Source organism: Hoplias malabaricus, chromosome 15, assembly GCF_029633855.1.
Source record: "Hoplias malabaricus isolate fHopMal1 chromosome 15, fHopMal1.hap1, whole genome shotgun sequence".
Classification (NCBI taxonomy): domain Eukaryota; kingdom Metazoa; phylum Chordata; class Actinopteri; order Characiformes; family Erythrinidae; genus Hoplias; species Hoplias malabaricus.
In genome coordinates this window covers 31,413,515-31,433,554 of record NC_089814.1, presented here as the reverse complement: position 1 = coordinate 31,433,554, position 20,040 = coordinate 31,413,515, and the positions used below count along the sequence as shown (strand labels likewise).

At 39.8% G+C, this 20,040-nt stretch overlaps 1 protein-coding gene across 1 annotated transcript in view; it reads right to left on the bottom strand.

The window, feature by feature from the left end:
• The window catches only part of LOC136668067 (potassium voltage-gated channel subfamily H member 7-like), a 47,425-nt gene extending 27,595 nt beyond the window's left edge, over nt 1–19,830 (bottom strand). The window contains exons 1-9 of the mRNA XM_066645313.1: nt 19,445–19,830; nt 11,105–11,204; nt 10,522–10,607; nt 9,906–9,990; nt 5,513–5,690; nt 5,260–5,424; nt 4,851–4,997; nt 4,629–4,691; nt 1,325–1,439 (exon numbers count right to left, since the gene is read on the bottom strand). Of these exons, the coding sequence (XP_066501410.1) occupies nt 1,325–1,439; nt 4,629–4,691; nt 4,851–4,997; nt 5,260–5,424; nt 5,513–5,690; nt 9,906–9,990; nt 10,522–10,607; nt 11,105–11,204; nt 19,445–19,769 (1,264 nt within the window). The 5' untranslated portion in view covers nt 19,770–19,830. The remainder of the gene's footprint in view (nt 1–1,324; nt 1,440–4,628; nt 4,692–4,850; nt 4,998–5,259; nt 5,425–5,512; nt 5,691–9,905; nt 9,991–10,521; nt 10,608–11,104; nt 11,205–19,444) is intronic.
• Nucleotides 19,831–20,040: the final 210 nt, after the last annotated feature.

Here is a 20,040-nt window from a genome sequence, read left to right as displayed (position 1 = left end):
TACCCTACACCGCATTTCGATGATCGACTTTATAGTCTGATCACCACCTTGTGGTGAGCTGGATCAGATGGCGGTGGAGGATGCCGGACAGACCTGGCAGGCCTAAACGTGTGCTGAGGGTTTGCTGGGAACGTTTGGCAGAGGAACCTGTCAGAAAGATCTTCAACTACCACATCCGGCAGAGCTTCGGCTGCATCCCGGGGGAGGCCGGTGACATTGAGTCCGAATGGGCCATGTTCCGGACCTCCATTGTTGAGGCGGCTCAACGGAGATGTGGCTGCAAGGTTGTTGGTGTCTGTCGGGTTGGCAATCCCCGCACTCGGTGGTGGACACCCCGGGTGAGGGAGGCTGTCAAGCTGAAGAAAGAGTCCTATTGAGCCTGGTTGGCCCGGGGGACTCCGGAGGTTGCTGACAGGTACCAAAGAGCCAAGCGGCTCGTGGCTTCAGCTGTCGCTGAGGCACAAACGGTCGGGTGTGGGAGGAGTTCGTTGAGGACATGGAAAACAACTTTCAGTCGGCTCTGAGAAGTTTCTGGCAAACCATCAGGCAACTCAGGAGGGGAAAACAGTTTTCCACCAACACCGTATATCGACTGGGGACATCGTTAGGCAGTGGAAGGGATACTTCAAGGATCTTCTCAATCCCACCAGCATATATATATATATATATATATATATATAAACTTAGCACAAAAAATAGGAAAATTTGTGTATAATTTTTAGATTATTTCTTTGTTGTAACAATGCTTCTTGGCAATAAATCTTATACAGTTTGAAACCTTAATTTTTGTTAATTTCCCTTTTAAATGAAATTCTGCAACTAGCGGCAATCCCATATCTCCACAGTCTGGGACCAAACCCTATCCTCCAAGATGACAATGCTCGCCCCCACAGAGGGAGGTTTATCAGAGACTACGTCCAGAATTTGGGCGTAGAGATGATGGAATGGCCTGCCATCAAACAGCAGTGTGTGACCAGGCTGGTGACTAGCAAGAGGAGGAGATGCTAAGCTGTTGTGGCTGTGTGTGGTCCTTCCACACGCTACTGAAGCTCCTGTTTGTTAAATTAATACATTGTAAAATTGCCAGTAAGTCTTGTATCTTCAGTCATACAGACCATGAATGAGTCAATAAGCTGTTTGGCATAAAAGGGTTTCCAGGCTTTCCAACGGTATATGACTTAATGCCAAAAAGTAATGTTACAAGAAAGAAATATTTACCAAACACAAATTTCCTTACTTTTTGTTTATATATATACACACACACACACAACGACCCCCTGCAATGGACAACCGGAAAAGATGATGATGATGTATATATATATACCTTCTGGGTAGTCAGCAAATAGTGTCAACAAATCATGGTTTTCCAGTACACAAACTTCACACAAAGTTGCAGTACATATTGTAGCATTTCTTGGAATTTTGTACATCAAACCGACCTACAAACATACACAGTATGATTAATATACCAACAATCCATACCTTTTCTAAACCACTTTCTGATTACAAATTAAAATGGAAAGCAATGTAAACAGAATAAATTTCGTTGTCATGTTATAACAAATACTATAAATGTAAGCCCAAATTATTAATACACATGCCAAATTGTGATTTACCAAAAGTTTACTTCTGGCTTCTGACAAAAGACAGTAAAATATTTGTCTTAATGATATAAATGCAAAACTTTTTTGCATTTCTATGAAAAATAATTACAATAAAAAATGGCAATAGGTGATCACATCAGGATGGAAAACGTCTTTACCATCCCTCTGATCATTTATTCCCTCCCGAGACCCATGGGATTCAGGTCTGGGCCACCACAGAATGCTGACATTGGTGACATTGTTTTCTACAAACCCAAGTTGAGATGTTGTGATAAAACATAAATGGAAAAAATATATATGTATGATTTGCAAATCCTTTTCAACATATATTCAATTGAATACACTACAAAGACTAGAAATGTAATGTTCAAATAGATACATTTTTTTTGTTGTTTGTTTTTTTGCAAATATTCACTCATTTTGAATTTGAGGCCTGCAACACACTCCAAAAAAGTTGGGAAAGGGGCATGTTACCACTGTGTTACATCACCTTTCCTTTTAACAACACTCAATAAGCATTTGGGAACTGAGGACACTAATTTTTGAAGCTTTGTAGGTGGAATTCTTTCCCATTCTTGCTTGATGTACAACTTCAGTTTCTCAACGGGTCAGGGTCTCCGTTGTCATATTTTGCGCTTCATAATGAATAATTTTCAATGGGTGACAGGTCTAGACTGCAGGCAGGCCAATCTAGTTCCCGCAATCTTTTACTACGACGCCACCCTGTTGTCACACGTGCCGAATGTGGCTTGGCATTGTCTTGTTGAAATAAGCAGGGATGTCCCTAAAATAGACGTTGCTTGGATGGCAGCATATGTTGCTCCAAAAGCTGTATGTTCCTTTCAGCCTTAATGGTGCCCTCACATCAAATCAAATCAAATTTATTTATATAGCGCCTTTTTACAACTGACATTGTCACAAAGCTGCTTCACATAATGTGCAAGTTACCCATGCCATGGCCACTAACACAACCGCACACCGTCAGAGATGCTGGCTTTTGAATTATGCACTGATAACAATCCAGACAGCCCTTTTCTCTTTGGCCCAGAGGACACAACGTCCATGATTTCCAAAAACAATTTGAAATATGGACTCATCAGACCACAGGACACTTTCACTTTACGTAAGTTCATCTCAGATGAGCTCAGGCACAGAGAAGCTGGCAGCATGTCTGAGTGTTCTTGATATATGGCTTTTTAACATTAAATATCTTGTCTTTGTAATGTATTCAATTGAATAAATGTTGAAAAGGATTTGCAAAACATTGTATTCTGTTTTATTTATGTTTTACACAACATCCCAACTTCAGTTGAATTGGGGTTGTGCTAACAGTTTCTGGACCACTTTGGCTTTATATCATGAATCATTGTCATCTTATTAGGTCCAATGCTGCTCAAGAAGACTGCATGATATTTTCTCAGGAATCTAAATTTCACCCCATTTTCTCTCTCTTTTTCATGTTAGAAAATGCAGGGGAAGTGACTGCAAATAAAGTTAAAAATTAGTTACATTCCTGTGTCTAAACAACTCAGTTTTCATCTCATCTAACCATAGAACTGATGACTAAAAAACCTTCTTTGTCCAGGTGAACTTTTGAAAAGGCTAGGCTGGTTTGCATGCATGTTTCAGAGGAGTTCTCAGAGTCAGAGGTCAGAGTGCAGCAGGAGAACCTTACTAAGTCATTTGGTTTTATCCATTACTCGCAGAACTAATGCACCAGTAGTAATAGCTAAACTGTTTGTCTTAAGCCAGCCATACATGCTGAAATTTCACTTGTTTTTAAGCCCTTTTGCAATAGAATCAGGCTGAATTTAATTTTTCTCTATCATTGTTTGACATGGAATGTGAGGTAGAAACTGATATCTAACTAAATAACACAAAACAAAGCTACTCTTGCAGCATTACAGTGACAACTGATGTCTTTAAAGCAATGATTCTCAAACTTTTTTCATCATTTCCCACCTCAGACGAAGGGGAATTTCAGCACCAAACCTGTACCATATCACCCCAAACAAATGGTGATAAAATACACGTGCAAGTTTACAATTTTCTAATTTATTTAAGTAACATCAATTTCTATCTCTAAATCAGTAGCTTAACATTATAACACCAGATACATCACTAACATCAATGTTCAAAAATACAGAAAATTGGCCTACTAATTAAACTGTGCTTAATTTTCTCAGCTGTGTCCCAAATAACACACTATTGAACTTTATATACTACACTACAGAAAAACTTCTAAGGGTGGTATATATATTTTTTCATACTATTCAGTATTTGAGGCACAGCAAGAGACTAACATTAATTTGCTGCATGTTTAGAGCACTTTCTCAAAACCTGAACACAGCTAATATTAACTTTAACAAACTCTAAGATCCTCCTCTGCTACCCTAACAGGTATATACAAGCCACTGTCATAACTGTAATTGTTTTTGTTGTCTGTTGTTCTCTCATTACTGACATCAAGACCAGAGCTGGTAAACACTAACTTTATAAACCAGACTCCGACAGTGAATCGGAGGCCAGTGAAGCTGATTATTAGAGCAGCTTTATATTTGAACGGCTGCCTTAACGAAGGCTGAAAGGAAACCCACCTTGTCTGAGTCACAGCCAAAACACATTAACCTCTGTGGATCATTTTAAAAATACAAAAATAAGCATATTGTGGTTCCAGTTATGCTACATTTTTCTGGTCCACTATCTAATGTTATTTTAGCATTTTTAAGAGTTATTAATGAATCCATTGTGAGGGGGTGCTTTTTTTATTGAGTAAGCTTTACTGGCAAAACAGAAAGGCATTAGTAAAAACAGGCATAAAGAAAAAGCTAATTTCTTCCGATTCCTTGCACCGCACACTTTGAGAAACGCTGCTTTAAAGTTTTGGTGATATGAGTGACTGATAAGTGTTCTAAAAATGCTGTATATTTACTTATATTTACAGAAGAATTCAATTTTATTGCAGTATTCAAAACATTATTCATGTTGGCAACAACCCATTCAAAAGACCTTTTACATACATACCTCACCAATTAAGAAGCCAGGTAACAATGTTGCAATGCAATCAGTTTTATCTCTTCCAAATACCTGCAAAAAAACAAAATAACAAGCCTTTTATCTACCATAATACATACTAATAGTACTCTATTTCAAGTTTAATGTTTATTATTTGTTTATATAATCTTGCTAAAATAATGCTCATATTTAAACGACAAGTAACAAAACCACAGTGTGTTTTAAACATACCTTCATTTGGCCTCGCTCAATGTAATATAAATTTTGATTAATTTCTCCAACCCTGGACAAAATATGTCCAGGATTAAAAGTCTGGGTTTTAAATTTCAAGGATAAAGCACTCTTAAATCCATCTTCTGTTTCTTTCAGTAATTTACACTTTAAAATAAACAAACATCTGTCTTATTATTTTCTGATATATTCACACAAACAAATGTAGAATATCTTCTTTAACTGTCCCATTGTTAAAATCATAATGAATTACACAGCAAATCTGGCACTGTTAAATAGTGTTAACACTAAATTTTAACACTCACAATCATAACTCGGTGTTCTTTTAACACTGGCAAATTTGCTTTACAAACTTCTAATTCTAAATTTGTCAAAAATAATGGTAAGAAAAAGAAAAGAAATAACGTACTTTTTCCAATATATTTTTGTAACGGAAACGTGACACTTCTGACTGCAAGGCCAATGGAAGGTCATCAAACAGTCCACCAGCATTATAACCTTTCTGGTGTATCCAGAAATAATGATAAGATGTCTGCACCAAGGTTTGAACATCTTCTGGCAAGTCCATATGTTTCTTTCATCAAGGGAAAAAACCTAATTGGTAAAAATGTCCTCTTAATGAATTATGAGAACACAGATCATGTATGTACATATATACAAACCATGTAACTGCATATCGTTTCCATTCTATGGAAGAATCTTCCTCTTCGTCTGTCCAAATTACTAATAATTGAGCTCAAACCAGTCATAATAGCTCCAAGGAAGGCAACCAGTCCAATCACCATTACAACAGATGCAACAACGGTTTCACTACCATTCATTGCATGTATTTCTCCGTATCTATAAAATATAATAACAAATTAAACAGCAGTTGCTGGAAAGTACAGGAATTGGATTTGTACTGGCTACATTGATGTTTGAAAACCTAAACCTTGTGTAATGCAAAACTTATGTAATATCATCATTACAACAGAGTAAACTGATTACCTGATGGACGAAAATGCATGGCTTTTTATTTAAATGAATAATAATAATAATAATAATAAAAAGGCCAGCAAAGCCCCAGCTCTAACTCCTCATGGTGCCAGCAGACAACTAGTTGAATTAACCAATGGCCAACTAGAATCTAATATGGAAATTCTTAAAATTACTAGGCTGAGACAACTATTACTGACACGTCCCCCTAATGATCACCAAACTAATTGGTATACAAAAGTTCACTATCAATTCATCAACGCTTAGCACTCATGAGGGTTACCACAACTAGTTAATCTCATCCAGGGGACCTCATGTGATAGCACTATCACCCAAGATAAGCACTGAAAAGGCATGAATGGACAAGAGCGGAATATTGCAAAGTAATGTGGGTATACCCACTACTTGGTTATCAACAATCGAAAGGCCCCAAAGACAAGTGGGTCTTTCCAAACCTGGAGCAAACACAATCAATCCCCACTCCAGGAAATGGACGAAAACAAGCTGGCAAGCATAAAGCAATTAATTAAAAGCCATATGCTCCTCAGTGCTGTGGAGAGGAAATGGTGGCAGACATCAAGCGGCAATCACAACTGGAAACTCAAACATTAAAGCTGTGAACCAAGCCTTAGACAGAATCTGTAAGGACCATCCCTTTACCTTTACAGAACTCAACCCACTGGTATGTGCCACAGATTCCGGTATCGCCAGATGGGTCAACCCGAAAACTCCTGTGATGACATATTGTGAAAGCCCTAGGTGTGTCTTCAGTATGTGCATGAACAACTGGATCACACATCTCAGAAAGGATATATTACTTTTAATTTATATTAGCAAAGGAGTCACTAGTAAGAAAGTCCATCAGACGGTGGAACATATCATCCAAAATCATGGAATCGCCAAAACAGCTGAGCTTCTTACAAACCTCAAGATAAAGTTGATAGCCAAAGCACAATTCCTAAGAAGGTAGGACTCTTTCAGGAAAACACAAAGTTACAGAACAAAAGCCTCAGTCAGAACCAATGTCCAATCATTGAGACACCCTCACAGGCCTGAGAGGTATATGGTATAGAGTGATATGATAGGTCTCAAAAAAGTGATTGGATCCAGAGAGAATCTAAAGCATTCCAAGCTGTAACACCTGGTGTTTGGGAAGATGTCTCACTGGAGGTTTAAGCCGTCATCAGGAACTTGAACTTGAACAGACATGGTCCAGAAATTTTGGATCAAGAAGTTTGATGCTGTGCTTGCACCCTGTTCTTTAATGGTCAGGACCGCCACAGCGCAGATATGATTTGGATGGTGGATCATCCTCATCGCTGCATTGACACTTGCTGGTGATATGTTAGTGTGTTGTGCTGGTACAAGTTTATCAGAAAAAGCAGAGCTGCTAGACTTCTGTGGGCAGCGTTCTGTGCTGATGAAGGAGTAGAGGACAACCAACAACAACTGGGCAGCAACAGACCAGAGCTACTGCCTCTGACTTTACATCTACATGGTGAACCAATGCAGTAGGTGTGTCTAATACAGTGAGTGGACACAGTGCAGTGTTACTGCAGCTCTGCGAATGATCCACCACCAAAATCATACCTGCTCTGAGGTGGTCATGCGGGGTTCCTGATCATTGAAGAGCAGGGTAAAATGGGGATAAAGTATGCAGACATACAGGTGGACTACAGTCTGTAAATGTAGAACTACAAAGTGCTCCTGTGTGGTCAGTAGAGCTGATAAAATGAATAAAGACTGTAGGTAAAATATAGGTGTTGCTAATCCAGTGATCATTCAGTGTTTATAGCAAATTCAGGGTGCGCTACCAGCAAGAGGAGTACATCAATCATATTGTTGCGGAGTGCACAGTGCCAGCACAGAACAAATATAACCATTTGCACAACAATACCACCTTCCTGCATTGTTCTATGCTGAAACGATTTGGCCTACCTGTAATCAGGCACTGAATCATAGGTCACTGAAAGCTGTCAAAACAAAGACAGCATGATCACATAAAATATTGCTGTTCAAACTGACCATAATATAAGGCCGAACCAACAAGACATGATAATTTAGAACAAGAAGGAAAAGCATTGTCTGCTTAATAATCTTGCAGTACTATATGTTGCCAAAGTCTCATTTAAGGAAGTTGAGAAGCTTAGCAAATACATGAAACCTGAGAGCAAAACAGCTCACATGAGGGACACCAAGACTAAAGCGATCCTGTTGTAAAAAAAAAGTTCTTGGAATAATACAGATCGGCTTCCAAAAATATCTCGACAATCTCCCATGCAAAAAAAAAAAAAAACAAGTCCCACACAGATCTAAACTATTACTTTGCTTTGAAAAGCCCATATACTTAGAAAAGTCCTTGCCATCTGACAGTGAACAAAAACCTAAGAGCTCTGGTTGAATGTCATCTTTCATTTAAAGAAAAAGGAGTAGTGTAAAATACTGATCGCAGTATCTGCTTTTGAACGTTTTTCCCCCCCCCCTTTAGTTTACATTACACTGCACGCAGTCTTTGGTTTCAAGCAAATACAGTGGACATCACATACAATATTCCTTTGGTATCACCATAATTCACATTGTAATAAAATCATGTCCATTATTGCCTACATTCAATTCTATATAAAGCAACCAAATGCAGAATTGCCAACTAAAAAACAGGAGGTGTTAAAAGAGCAATCTTTAGATATTTACTGTCCTTAGTACTAAAATGTTCAGGGCATGTTATCATAGATTGAGGAAACAAGCTAAGTTGAAGCACTGGCATCCCTGATACATACCAGTGTTTTAAAGAAATTGAGCCAGATAAATGTGTGATTCTCTGTGGTGTGTGTTTTAAACTAGTTGTGAAAGTAAGAGTTGTGTTTAAAAAGCCCTGTATATTCACCTATTTAAGGTGGAAGGAGAATTCAATTCAAACAATACATTGCAAATATAAGCTTTCTATTTCTAAGTTTCCCTAGTAGGTAAATGTTTCAGTGACATGATGTACAATTGGTTGTGTGTTTTAAATAGATAAAATGGGAAATAAGTGTTTCAAAACAAGTTTTGTTTGTAAAAACCTAGCACTATCTTTAGCTTCACATAGCTGTCTGTTTACGGTGCAAAGGAGTAGCCAAGAAGCTGGAGAATGAAGCCAATACGACACTTAACCTGAGCCATTTAAGATGGAACTAAATGCTTGAATATGAAAATTGTGAAAAATAAGCAAGGATCTGCTATCAAAAAATGACATTTATGGATGAAGGGAAAATAACACCAGCCTTGTCTATTCTATATATTTGTGGATTTGGACAGTAAAAGCTTTTAAAATAGGGAAAATCCAATGAGTCCATTTTTGCCTTTTACTTAATTAGGAAAATATTTAGTGACATGATGTACAACTGGTTTGTGTGTTTTAATGGATAAAGTGTAATAACATTTGCTTCAAAAAGTTTCAGAAGACGTTTCAAGAACTGATATTTTGAGGTGGAACAGAATGTTTAAACACAAAAATAGCAAATCAGCAAAGATCTCCTAATACGACAACTATGGTGGAAGGGAAAATCAATAAGAAACCTCATCTACTTGAAATATTTAAGGTGGATTTGGACAGTAAAGGCATGTAAATGCTGGGGAAATTGTGGCTGCTCATTTAACACAAATATTTGCCATTCTCTAGCACAAGTAGATATTTTGCTGAAATGATGAACACTTTTCTGTGGAAATAGGTTGATTATGGCAGGTTCATTTTAGCTTTTAGGGTCCAAATTTCTTAATCGCCTCTTGCTTGTTGGTGTATGTTCAGTTTTCCTCAAACTGGCAACCAGGTAAGCTTTGCGTCTGGGGAAGAGTGCGAAGGCAAACAGATCTCTCTACTGTTTTGTATATGCACTGTAGTTCTCCTTTTAAACGCTTAGTGTCAGTATTACAGCTTGCTCTTTTAACAGACTCTAAATGTGGATAAGAATATGAATGTGAATAAAGCATTACTTTAAAACAGAATACAGGGCAGCATGTTGATATAATGCAGTGTTAGAGCTTAATGTTGAAACCAACAATACATATACTAAAATTACATTACATTTAATGCACTTCACTTACCCAACTGTAGTCAGTGTAATTACTGCCCAGTATAAAGACACAGCGTAATACTCCAAATCTGTGGCGCCCTTTAAATTGGTTGAAACTGCAAGAGAAATTTGACAGATATGAATGCCATCAAATTGTCTGTTATTATCCAAATTGTTTTTAGAAAAATAACCAATAACTTGCACAAATTAAACAAAGCCAATTTAGAAGGGAAAAAAACAAACTTTTCATTTTCTGATGTCAAGAACAAAGAAGCAAAAATCATACAGGTGATAATTTGGTTATACAGACCTTTGAAAAAGGTTTTAAAATATTTTGAAATATTATTTGAAATAAATACATATATATTTTTTGTATGTATGTATATGCGCTTAGAAAGATATTTTTGGCCTACCTGTTCCTACAGGCAAAAAATATTTTGTGTTACCTTATCTATGAATTCAGAGTATCAATATCCTACAAGTTGCAATAAATGCTTGTATAAAATTATCATATGCAAATAAATTCAAAAGTGAAACAGTAATGAATGCCAGTGTTGAAGCTGCATTAATTCTTGGAAAAATAAAGTCTTGTATTTAAGCCTATTATTTGATTATCCACACATAAGATAAATAAAAAAGTTCCTTACATTCTGGTAATAATGTCAACCAGCCTTTCATTTTTGGACAACGTCTTGGGTGACCATCATAAGCAGCCTCACATGCCTGGTGAAACCTGTCAACAACAAAAAAAATTTATTCAATGGCATGTGAGCCTAGAGCAAAGATATTCTTGAAGTAAGCTTATTCAAATTCTCTCTTTTTGCTGGAATCATGGACTGGGTAAAATTCTGGCACCTAAGCTTCTAATATCAAAGTTCTGCTCTACCTTAATGGTGAAGATGTTATATTCTACAACTGAACTTTTTATTTACATTTTCTATCCACATTAAATAGGTCAGCATGCTGGAATCTAGGCATCGGAATATAGCATCTGCACAATCCCTTCTGCTTCTATAGTTTTGCTATTCTGTGTGCAAGCCAGATATCATATTTACAAATAGTTTATAAATCTTCTTGTGTAACGTTCGTTAAAATTGTTCCACAGGTTTCAACAATAGCACCAGCTTGTGAGCAGCTCAATAATGTAATATAAGTACTACTCAATTTATGGCTCTATTTTTTACATCAAGTATGTTGCTTTTGGAGTATCTGTTTCTGAAGCAGACTTACCAGATACATGCAGAGACTTGGACACAAATGACCATAATTGAGAAGGATCTTAATAGCTCCACATGAATTTTGTTGGTATCAGGCTCGTTACTGAAGGAGGCTATGAATAACCAAATATTTAAAAAAAATTATGATTCCACACATAATTAAGAAATTAACATGAATAATCTAGGTCTGGCCACGTGACTCAAATCTAATATTCGATTTTGCAAAACATTTTGATTAAGGATTTATGAGAACAAGTAATATTATAGAAGATTATTTGCATATAATTGGTTATGTAAATTTACAATTTGATTTCTAAAGCTTTCTTGAACCTTCATATATTCATGTCCAAACCTATTCAACACAGTGTTCAAATGGAGCAACTCTATATACATTTCTTACAGACCAAGTTTTCTAGGTGAAACAATAGTATCACATGTATCTATGTTCAAACTTTGAGTTCTGACTTTTTATGTAAATGTTTATTTTATGATGAAGTATGAAATGTCTTAAAGGCGGTGTTCACAATTTTCATCTGAAAAAAATGTATAAAATTCTGAGGATGTTTCCTCACAATCTGCCAGCTCTCCAGTCTGTTTGCATGCTAGAAACCTGTCTAAAGTGTTTACCAAACTCCGGTGAATGATTTGGTAGGTAATACTTAATTAGTTTGGGATTATTTAAGATGGAAAAGTCTTCAAATTCAGGATGGCATTACCAAAAATGCTACTAAACAACTCGAGTTACAAATGAAATTCTGTGGTAATTTAAACAACAAACAGTGACTTTTTTCCCCCCTCAAACATACTGTTTCACCTAAAAAGATGCAGAGCATATAAACAAACCAAAGAGAACAGCAATTCCCCACTATCTTGGACATCTACTTAAATTTGCTTAAGGTCCACACCCAAAACTTTGCTTTCACTCAGATTAGTTGCGTCTATTCCTGCTACTCCTACAATCTTAAATCTCAGTCAGATATTCCTCCAGACAATTCTTCTCCTGCCTACTCTACACTGGGTCCTAACACAGAAGGGACATCCTTTAAATCTGACTCTACCAATACAAACAAAATGTTAGTTTTCCTAGGCGTACTACACTATCATCCACACTGCACCTCAACATCTCCATCAAGCCTAAGAGTGAAGAGTAAGATTACTGTCAAAAATAAACGTGTGCATGCTCATATATTTTCATACATTAATATTTAATTTGTACACAAAAGTCTGTTTTGTGTGTGTTTTGTACGAACACGACTTCAAAATCATGCGATTATAAAGACGACTTACGACTTGAATTATTAGGGGTACGATTTCTAGATTACAAACACTAATTGGAAAGTAAGAAAACACTGTCAAAAATACTTCACTGGACTCACAGGCAAGATGCATTGTCACAGTTGAAGGAGGATGAGGACGTACACGCAAGGAATATTTATTAAAGCAAGACTAAGGCAACACAACAAACAGAAAACAAACAGGAGCAGGGAGGCATGAAAACAAACAAGAATTCAGGGAACATAACTGTGATCTGGTGGTAATGCGTAAGAAAACAGACAAAGAAACACATCTATACACACAAGAACCGACAAGGGAACACTGAAACAAAGGGACTATATATACACAGATCACTGATAAGGAACACCTGGGGACAATAACGAGAGGGCAGGACTACAAAGGGCGGAGCTAAGGCGGGACTAGGGCCGAGACAGGAAGAATAAACAGAGCCATGTGCTAAATGAGCACATGGCTAGGAAAACAAATACAGGACGTGACATGCATAGAACACAAGACCAATAGATTCGATATAGCGCGCATGCGTGGTCTGCTGCGTCTTGTTTTGAACTGGGGGACCGGTGTCAAATGAATGCTTATGGTGTCCCCTTGTGCCCAATATATGTTATTTTACGATTATATGGCATTTACCTGAATTCAACTGTATTTACATATTAGACCCCCATTTCTATGTTTTGTTTTATTTTTCATGTGGCAACTGATGAATATAGTGGAGCAAGGAGAGTTGTAGACAGACAGATGAGAGCTTGTTAGTTTCAGGATAATCTCAGAAATTCAGTGATGCCAGGTTTATACATACAAGTTGTATAACCACAGGTATATTTTAGTAGAAGTGATTTGTTTTTCCCCCAAATCAAGGATTACATATATATTATAAATCTAAATACTTTGTCAATTCAAAATCCCAAGAACCAGCCCATTGATTTGATGAATGATTTATAACTTTTGGATGACATTTATTTTTGTATAGATTATTAATTTCCATTCCCTTTCATAGTTATTTTTGTGTTTTATATTTGAAGCAGATTCCTCATTAGTTGTCCATATTTTACATAATAATACTGCTCCGATGGAAAGAGGATAGTCCCAGCTTTCATGAGACCTTCATATTGTATCTGCCTTATAGAGTATGAACTTTATGAAGTGAAGAACATGAAGAATGCAAGTTTAGAACCAACAGTGTGTAGAATTATAAACTTTTAGTTCAGCTGATACCTATATTCCTGAAAAGGACACATTTATTAAAAGTAACATCATCTGAGTCATATTTAATTTTATTATGGTCATTTGTTTTTATCTATGTTATTTTGTTTTGTTGTCATTTTTCCAGCTTGTGAAATATGAATCTTATGTTTCTGGAACATTAAAAAAATAGTAATAATCTAAAATATAACATAAGGTATTTTTCTGTGGTTGAATTATAATGCCAGATAATAGAAAGATTCCCATGTTCATTATATATAATTCAAACTCTAAGAGCAGGCAAACCATATTTAATTTTATGAAATTTAATTTAAAGATGATTTTATAAATTATCCATTTAAAATAAAATGCAACCACCCCCACCCCATGTTAAATTATAATGTTAAAACACAGTATACATACAAGTCTTTAATTTCACACAAACTGATAATACATGTATGTCCACAGAGAATCTAAATGTTTGGGACTTTTGTTTTAACTGCAGAGAGCTGCTAAACAAACGGTGATCGCTCAGACCGACTAATGAGGTGTAAAGGGTGCTTTAAGCCCTCCCACACTTCCTAATCAAACTAATGAACTGTATAAAAAAAAAAAAAAAAGCCGGATTTTTTCTTTTCTCCCATTCTCCAGTCAGTCCAAGAACCAAACTAATAAATAACTTACAGGGACCCTGCCACCACCACCGGTTCAAAAAAAAAAGACACAGCAGACCACGCATGCCCACTATATCAAATCAATTGGCCTTCTGCTCTATGCATATTGACTGTGAGTCCAGTGACGTATTTTTGACAGTGTTTTCTCACTTTCCGATTCGTGTTCGTAATCTAGAAGTCATACCCGTAATAATTCAAGTCGTATGCGTTTATATTCGTATATATCGTATATTTTTGAAGTCGTATTCGTACAAAGCACACACAAAACAGACTTTTGTGTACAAATTAAATATTTATGTATGAAAATATATGAGCATGCACACTTTATTTTGACAGTAATTTTACTGCATATAAGAGAGGTTGGTATCATTGAAATCTAGAGTTCTTTTAGGAATCCAGTTTCTGTGAGGAATAAGTCTTCCTCAACCTTCTCAGATTTGATCTCTTCCGTCTTAAGCTCAGTTCTGGGTGTTGTCCATATGCGCAAAATGGAGTTAGGACATAACTTAAGAATTGGCTAACAACCAAGTCAGCAACTCCTTTTTATACCCATTCTATGTACAAATAATCCTCCTGTCTCTTCAGTTTCACATTCCACTAGGGCCGTCACGATCATGAAATTTTAACTGACGATTATTTGTCATACAAGTAACTGCGATTAACGATTTAATTGTGTGGTTTTTTTTTTTTTTTTTTTATACCCCCAGTGTTTTAATAGGCCTGTATGCTTAATGATAGCATAATAATGTACACACACTATTATGGTAAAGAACGTCAGTTTATTGAACAGTTTATTCATAAATAAATGTAAAGATATTTGCCCCTTGTCCTGTTTTTAATTAAAATTGTATGTCTGAAAAACGATATTTGCAAATTCTGACACGAACTGCGGTGGTGGATTGCAGATGATTTCTCAGGTTTGTTTTATTGGCACTTTTATATAAAAAAAATAAATACAAAATGCTGCAGACAGAAGTATAAGCTGGAGATATGCACAGCCTAAATCTCCATGATCATTTGTCTCGCCATTTGTTTAGAAATACACAAAATTGATATTCTGTTTGTTGGAATTGAAATGAAATATAATACGATCGTGGTCAGCACAAATCATCGCGGTTAGCTTAAATAACCCCCCACCCTCATCTGCTCATTTCAAGCTGATTTTTGGGTGTGGTCCATACACACAAATTATACAATACAGTTGAAATGTAACAATACACATATTTACAGGTTTAGTACCAGTTTTATTTTACATTTTAAGCAGAATATGTTAAAAATGTCTTCATATTACAGAGCTCTCATGTGTACCAATACAACCTTCCATCAAAATAAGTGTCACGCCCTCGTCCTGTCAGGTTTGTTGTCCCTGCCATGTGCTGCTTGGCTCCCTGTTTTGTTATATTTTCTATATTAAAATTCCTGTGTTCTAGCAAGTGCGTCCGCCTCCGTCAGTCCGCCAAGTGATCCATGACAGAATGTTCGACCACAAGGACGCAGTTAACACGGACATTCTCCCAGAGAAGAACATAAAAATGGCAGAGGATATACTGGCTGTGAGGGTTGGTGATCAACCTCTCGTTTTACAATCTTTTCTGGGAGTACCAGCGGAATATGAAAGAGGTCCAAATTGGAAAGGATTCATATTCCAATGTCGAAACTATTTTGAATATTTAACCGGTCCTCCTCCTCCTGCTCTAGTCCAAGTCATGTTCATGAAACCTCTCCTTAGAGGAGAGGCGTTACGGTGGGCTGAAGCCGTAATTAAGGAGAGATCTCATGACATCTATGTAGAAACATTTTTTTAAACTCTTTACGGAGAGATTCTCCCATTCTACCCCCGAGGATGTCTCTGCAGTTACCCCTGCTTCCAAGGACGTTTCTGCAGGAACCCCAGCTATTGAGCACGGCTCTGCAGGTACCCCTGCTCCCGAGGACGTCTCTGCAGTTACCCCTGCGTGCGAGGATAACCCCCTCAGGTCCGGGGAGATTTTTTGGGGGGGGGTTATGGGTAGCCTCAAATCACTGGACATGGGAGATGAGGCTAACAGGGGCGCATCTCCGGGGGAACTACGGTCAAAGAAGTCCCTCGAGAGTGCGCCCATCAGTGCCCCTAAACCCGCTAAATCTAAAACTTGTGCTCGGCGAGCAGCACGAGCCCCTGCCTCGGTGGAAGTCTCAGCTCCTGTCTCCGGAAAGGCGGTGAAACCAGCCGCTTCTGTTCCCGTGAAAGCGGCGCCTCCAGCCGCTTCTGTTCCCGTGAGAGCGGCGCCTCCAGCCGCGCCTGTCGTCGTGAGAGCGGCGCCTACAGCCACGCCTGTCGTCGTGAAAGCGGCGCCTCCAGCCGCTCCTGTCTCCGTAAGCGCGGCGCCTCCAGCCGCTCCTGTCTCCGTGAGCGCGGCGCCAACGGCCGCTCCTGTCTCCGTGAGCGCGGCGCCAACGGCCGCTCCTGTCTCTGTGAGAGCGCCGCCAACGGCTGCTCCTATCTCCATGAGCGCCGCCAACGGCCGCTCCTGTCTCCGTGAGCGCGGCGCCAACGGCCGCTCCTGTCTCCGTGAGAGCGCCGCCAACGGCCGCTCCTGTCTCCGTGAGCGCCGCCAACGGCCGCTCCTGTCTCCGTGAGCGCGGCGCCAACGGCCGCTCCTGTCTCCGTGAGCGCGGCGCCAACGGCCGCTCCTGTCTCCGTGAGCGCGGCGCCAACGGCCGCTCCTGTCTCCGTGAGCGCGGCGCCAACGGCCGCTCCTGTCTCCGTGAGAGCGCCGCCAACGGCCGCTCCTGTCTCCGTGAGCGCGGCGCCAACGGCCGCTCCTGTCTCCGTGAGCGCGGCGCCAACGGCCGCTCCTGTCTCCGTGAGCGCGGCGCCAACGGCCGCTCCTGTCTCCGTGAGAGCGCCGCCAACGGCCGCTCCTGTCTCCGTGAGAGCGGCGCCAACGGCCGCTCCTGTCTCCGTGAGCGCGGCGCCCGCCTCTCCTGCCTCCGTGGACGTCGTCGCAGGTCCCCCTGTCTCCGTGGACGTCGTCGCAGGTCCCCGTCTCCGTGGACGTCGTCGCAGGTTCCCCTGTCTCCGTGGACGTCGTCGCAGGTTCCCCTGTCTCCGTGGACGTCGTCGCAGGGCCTTCTGTCTTCGTAATGGCTGCTCCCTCAGCCGCTCCTGCCCCTGTGACTGTGGCTAAGGCCGTTTCTGCCCCTGTGACTGTGGCTAAGGCCGTTTCTGCCCCTGTGACTGTGGCTACGGCCGTTTCTGCCCCTGTGACTGTGGCTACGGCCGTTTCTGCCCCTGTGACTGTGGCTACGGCCGTTCCTGTCCCTGTGACTGTGGCCCCGGCCGCTCCTGGTCATGCCCGTAGGACGGACCCGAGGACTTCGAGGCCGATCCCCAGAACTGTGCCCAGGCTGGTTCCTCAGACTCCTCCACAGACTATTGCCAGTCCTGGGCATTCCCCAGTTATATTGGTTCCCCTGTCTGTCCCTGTCCTGATTCCTGTCTCTGTCCTTGTCCCTGTGCCCGTGTCTGCCTTTGTATCTGTCCCAGTCCCTGTCACTGTATTCGTGTCTGTCCCCCTGAATGTCTTGGTCCCTATTCCCCTGCCAAGTCCTGTCCAGTCCCCTGTCAGTCCTGTCCAGTCCCTGTTTCAACCCTCTGTCCCGTCTCCTGTCCAGGTCCCATTTCAACCCTCTGTCTCGTCTCATGTCCAGTCCTCTGTCCCCAAACATGTCAAGTCCCCGTATCCATCCCGCGTTCAGTCACCTGTCTTGTCTCCAGTCCAGTCTCTGTTTCAAACCCCTGTCTTGTCTCAAGTCCCATCTCTGGTCCAGTCCCCATATCAACCCTCTGTCCTGCCTCATGTCCAGTCCATGTTTCAACCCTCTGTCTTGTCACAAGTCCCCTCTCCTCTTTCTAGTCCTGTTCAATGTCCAGTTTCATCTAGTCTCCTGTCCAATGTCAAAAACCCTGTCCAGTCTCATGTGTCCACCCCCGTCCTGTCCAGTCTGCTCCAGTCTCTTGTTTCGTCTCCTGTCACCCCACTTTGTCAGTCTACTGTCCTGTCCCAGGTCCAGCCCCCAGTTTCCACTCCAGTCAAGTTCCCAGCTCCATTTCCTGTGTCTGTTCCCGTCTTGTCCTGAGTCCTGTCTCCTAATGGTTCCTTGTCTCACGTCCTAATTTGTCTTGTTTTCCGTGCCCTCTCCTGTGCCAGCTCCTGGGGGGTTTAGGTGTACGCGCCCCGGGAGTTGCGCGTTCAGGGGGGGGCATCTGTCACGCCCTCGTCCTGTCAGGTTTGTTGTCCCTGCCATGTGCTTTATCCGCACATGGCTTTGTCTGTTATTGTCCTTGTCTCCGCCCTTGTCCCACCTTTGTTCCGCCTCCTCGTCTGTGTTATGTGTTAACCCGTCCTCCTCGTTATCTGTCCAGGTGTGTCTCGTTTATGTCTTGTATTTAAGTTCCCTTGTGTCTCTCCCGTTGGTCGAACATTTCACATTTCTCCTTTCTCGTATGTCTAGTCGGTCGTGTTATATAGTCTGTCCATCTGTCTCCACAGTTTCCCCGTTTCTTTTCCTTTGTCGTTGTTTCGCTTTTTGTCTGTCTGTCCCGTTTACCCTGTCTAGTTCCCCGTGTTTAATTTAGCCTGCTTGGCTCCCTGTTTGTTTTTGTTCTGTTTAAGTCTCTTTGTTTTGTTATATTTTCTATATTAAAATTCCTGTGTTCTAGCAAGTGCGTCCGCCTCCGTCAGTCCGCCAAGTGATCCGTGACAATAAGTGTCAAAAATGGCAATCACTAATATTTTTAGACAATGTTCTTTTTATAATTCATTGCTTTTCTGCACAAATTATTTTTCTTAACACATAAAACACATTATGGATCGTAGATGATAATTGCATTAGGTGTACAAATATGTTTTAAAGTGTAGCAAGTTTTGAAACTTATAAAAGTGTGTTAATTTGTGGTCCATAAATGAAAATGCTCTACAAAAGCATGTGAATCGATTTGTTCTGTTCTCTGGGATAATATTAGGTATTAGTTTAGGGTGGCCCAAAAGTGTGTCAGTTTCCGTTTAGACGATTTAAACATGATTATTTCAACGTTAGCATTTGGGAACAAATATATTTGTAAAAACACATATATATTTAATAAAGCTATGTTATACAAAAACGCCTGAAAACATGTATAACCTTAATACATTTGTTAGGACAAATAGAGGTCAACTTACATATTATGGTGAAAAGTCGCAGTACTCTCAGACATCTGTTGAAATGCATGAAATGTAGCTCGGGGGAAGCATATCTTAATACTTCCAGTGGAAGAACAGATAACAGATCAGTTATAAACCAGCTTCTGAGATAGGTCAGTTGAACTTGCTGAGCATCTGTAATAACCACTCCATGACTCTCATAGCCAATGTAAAAGCGTGAGATTATGTTGAATACAAACACCACATCAAGAAAGTATCTTATAACTTTTACTGCCGACAAAGTAGAGTTGAAAAACAGCTGAAATAGAAAAGTTAAATTAAAACATAACATTAGCAACAACATGAAAAATCCCTGTTACACACCTGAATAATAATCACACATTCTACTTTAAGCTAATTAAAAGCTTTCAAGAAATTATTGTCAGCTTTTTCATTGTTTGGGTTTCAGTGTCAGACAGTACTGATTTTTAGTTTCCATTTTAGCCAGTCATTCATATTTTGCTGTATCACTATAATCTACCTTGGTCTTCCAAATATCCAGCTAATCTCAAATGACTTTAGTAATGCCCAAGTAGCCTTAACAGGCTGGCCAGAAACTGCTTTTTGCAAGTTTT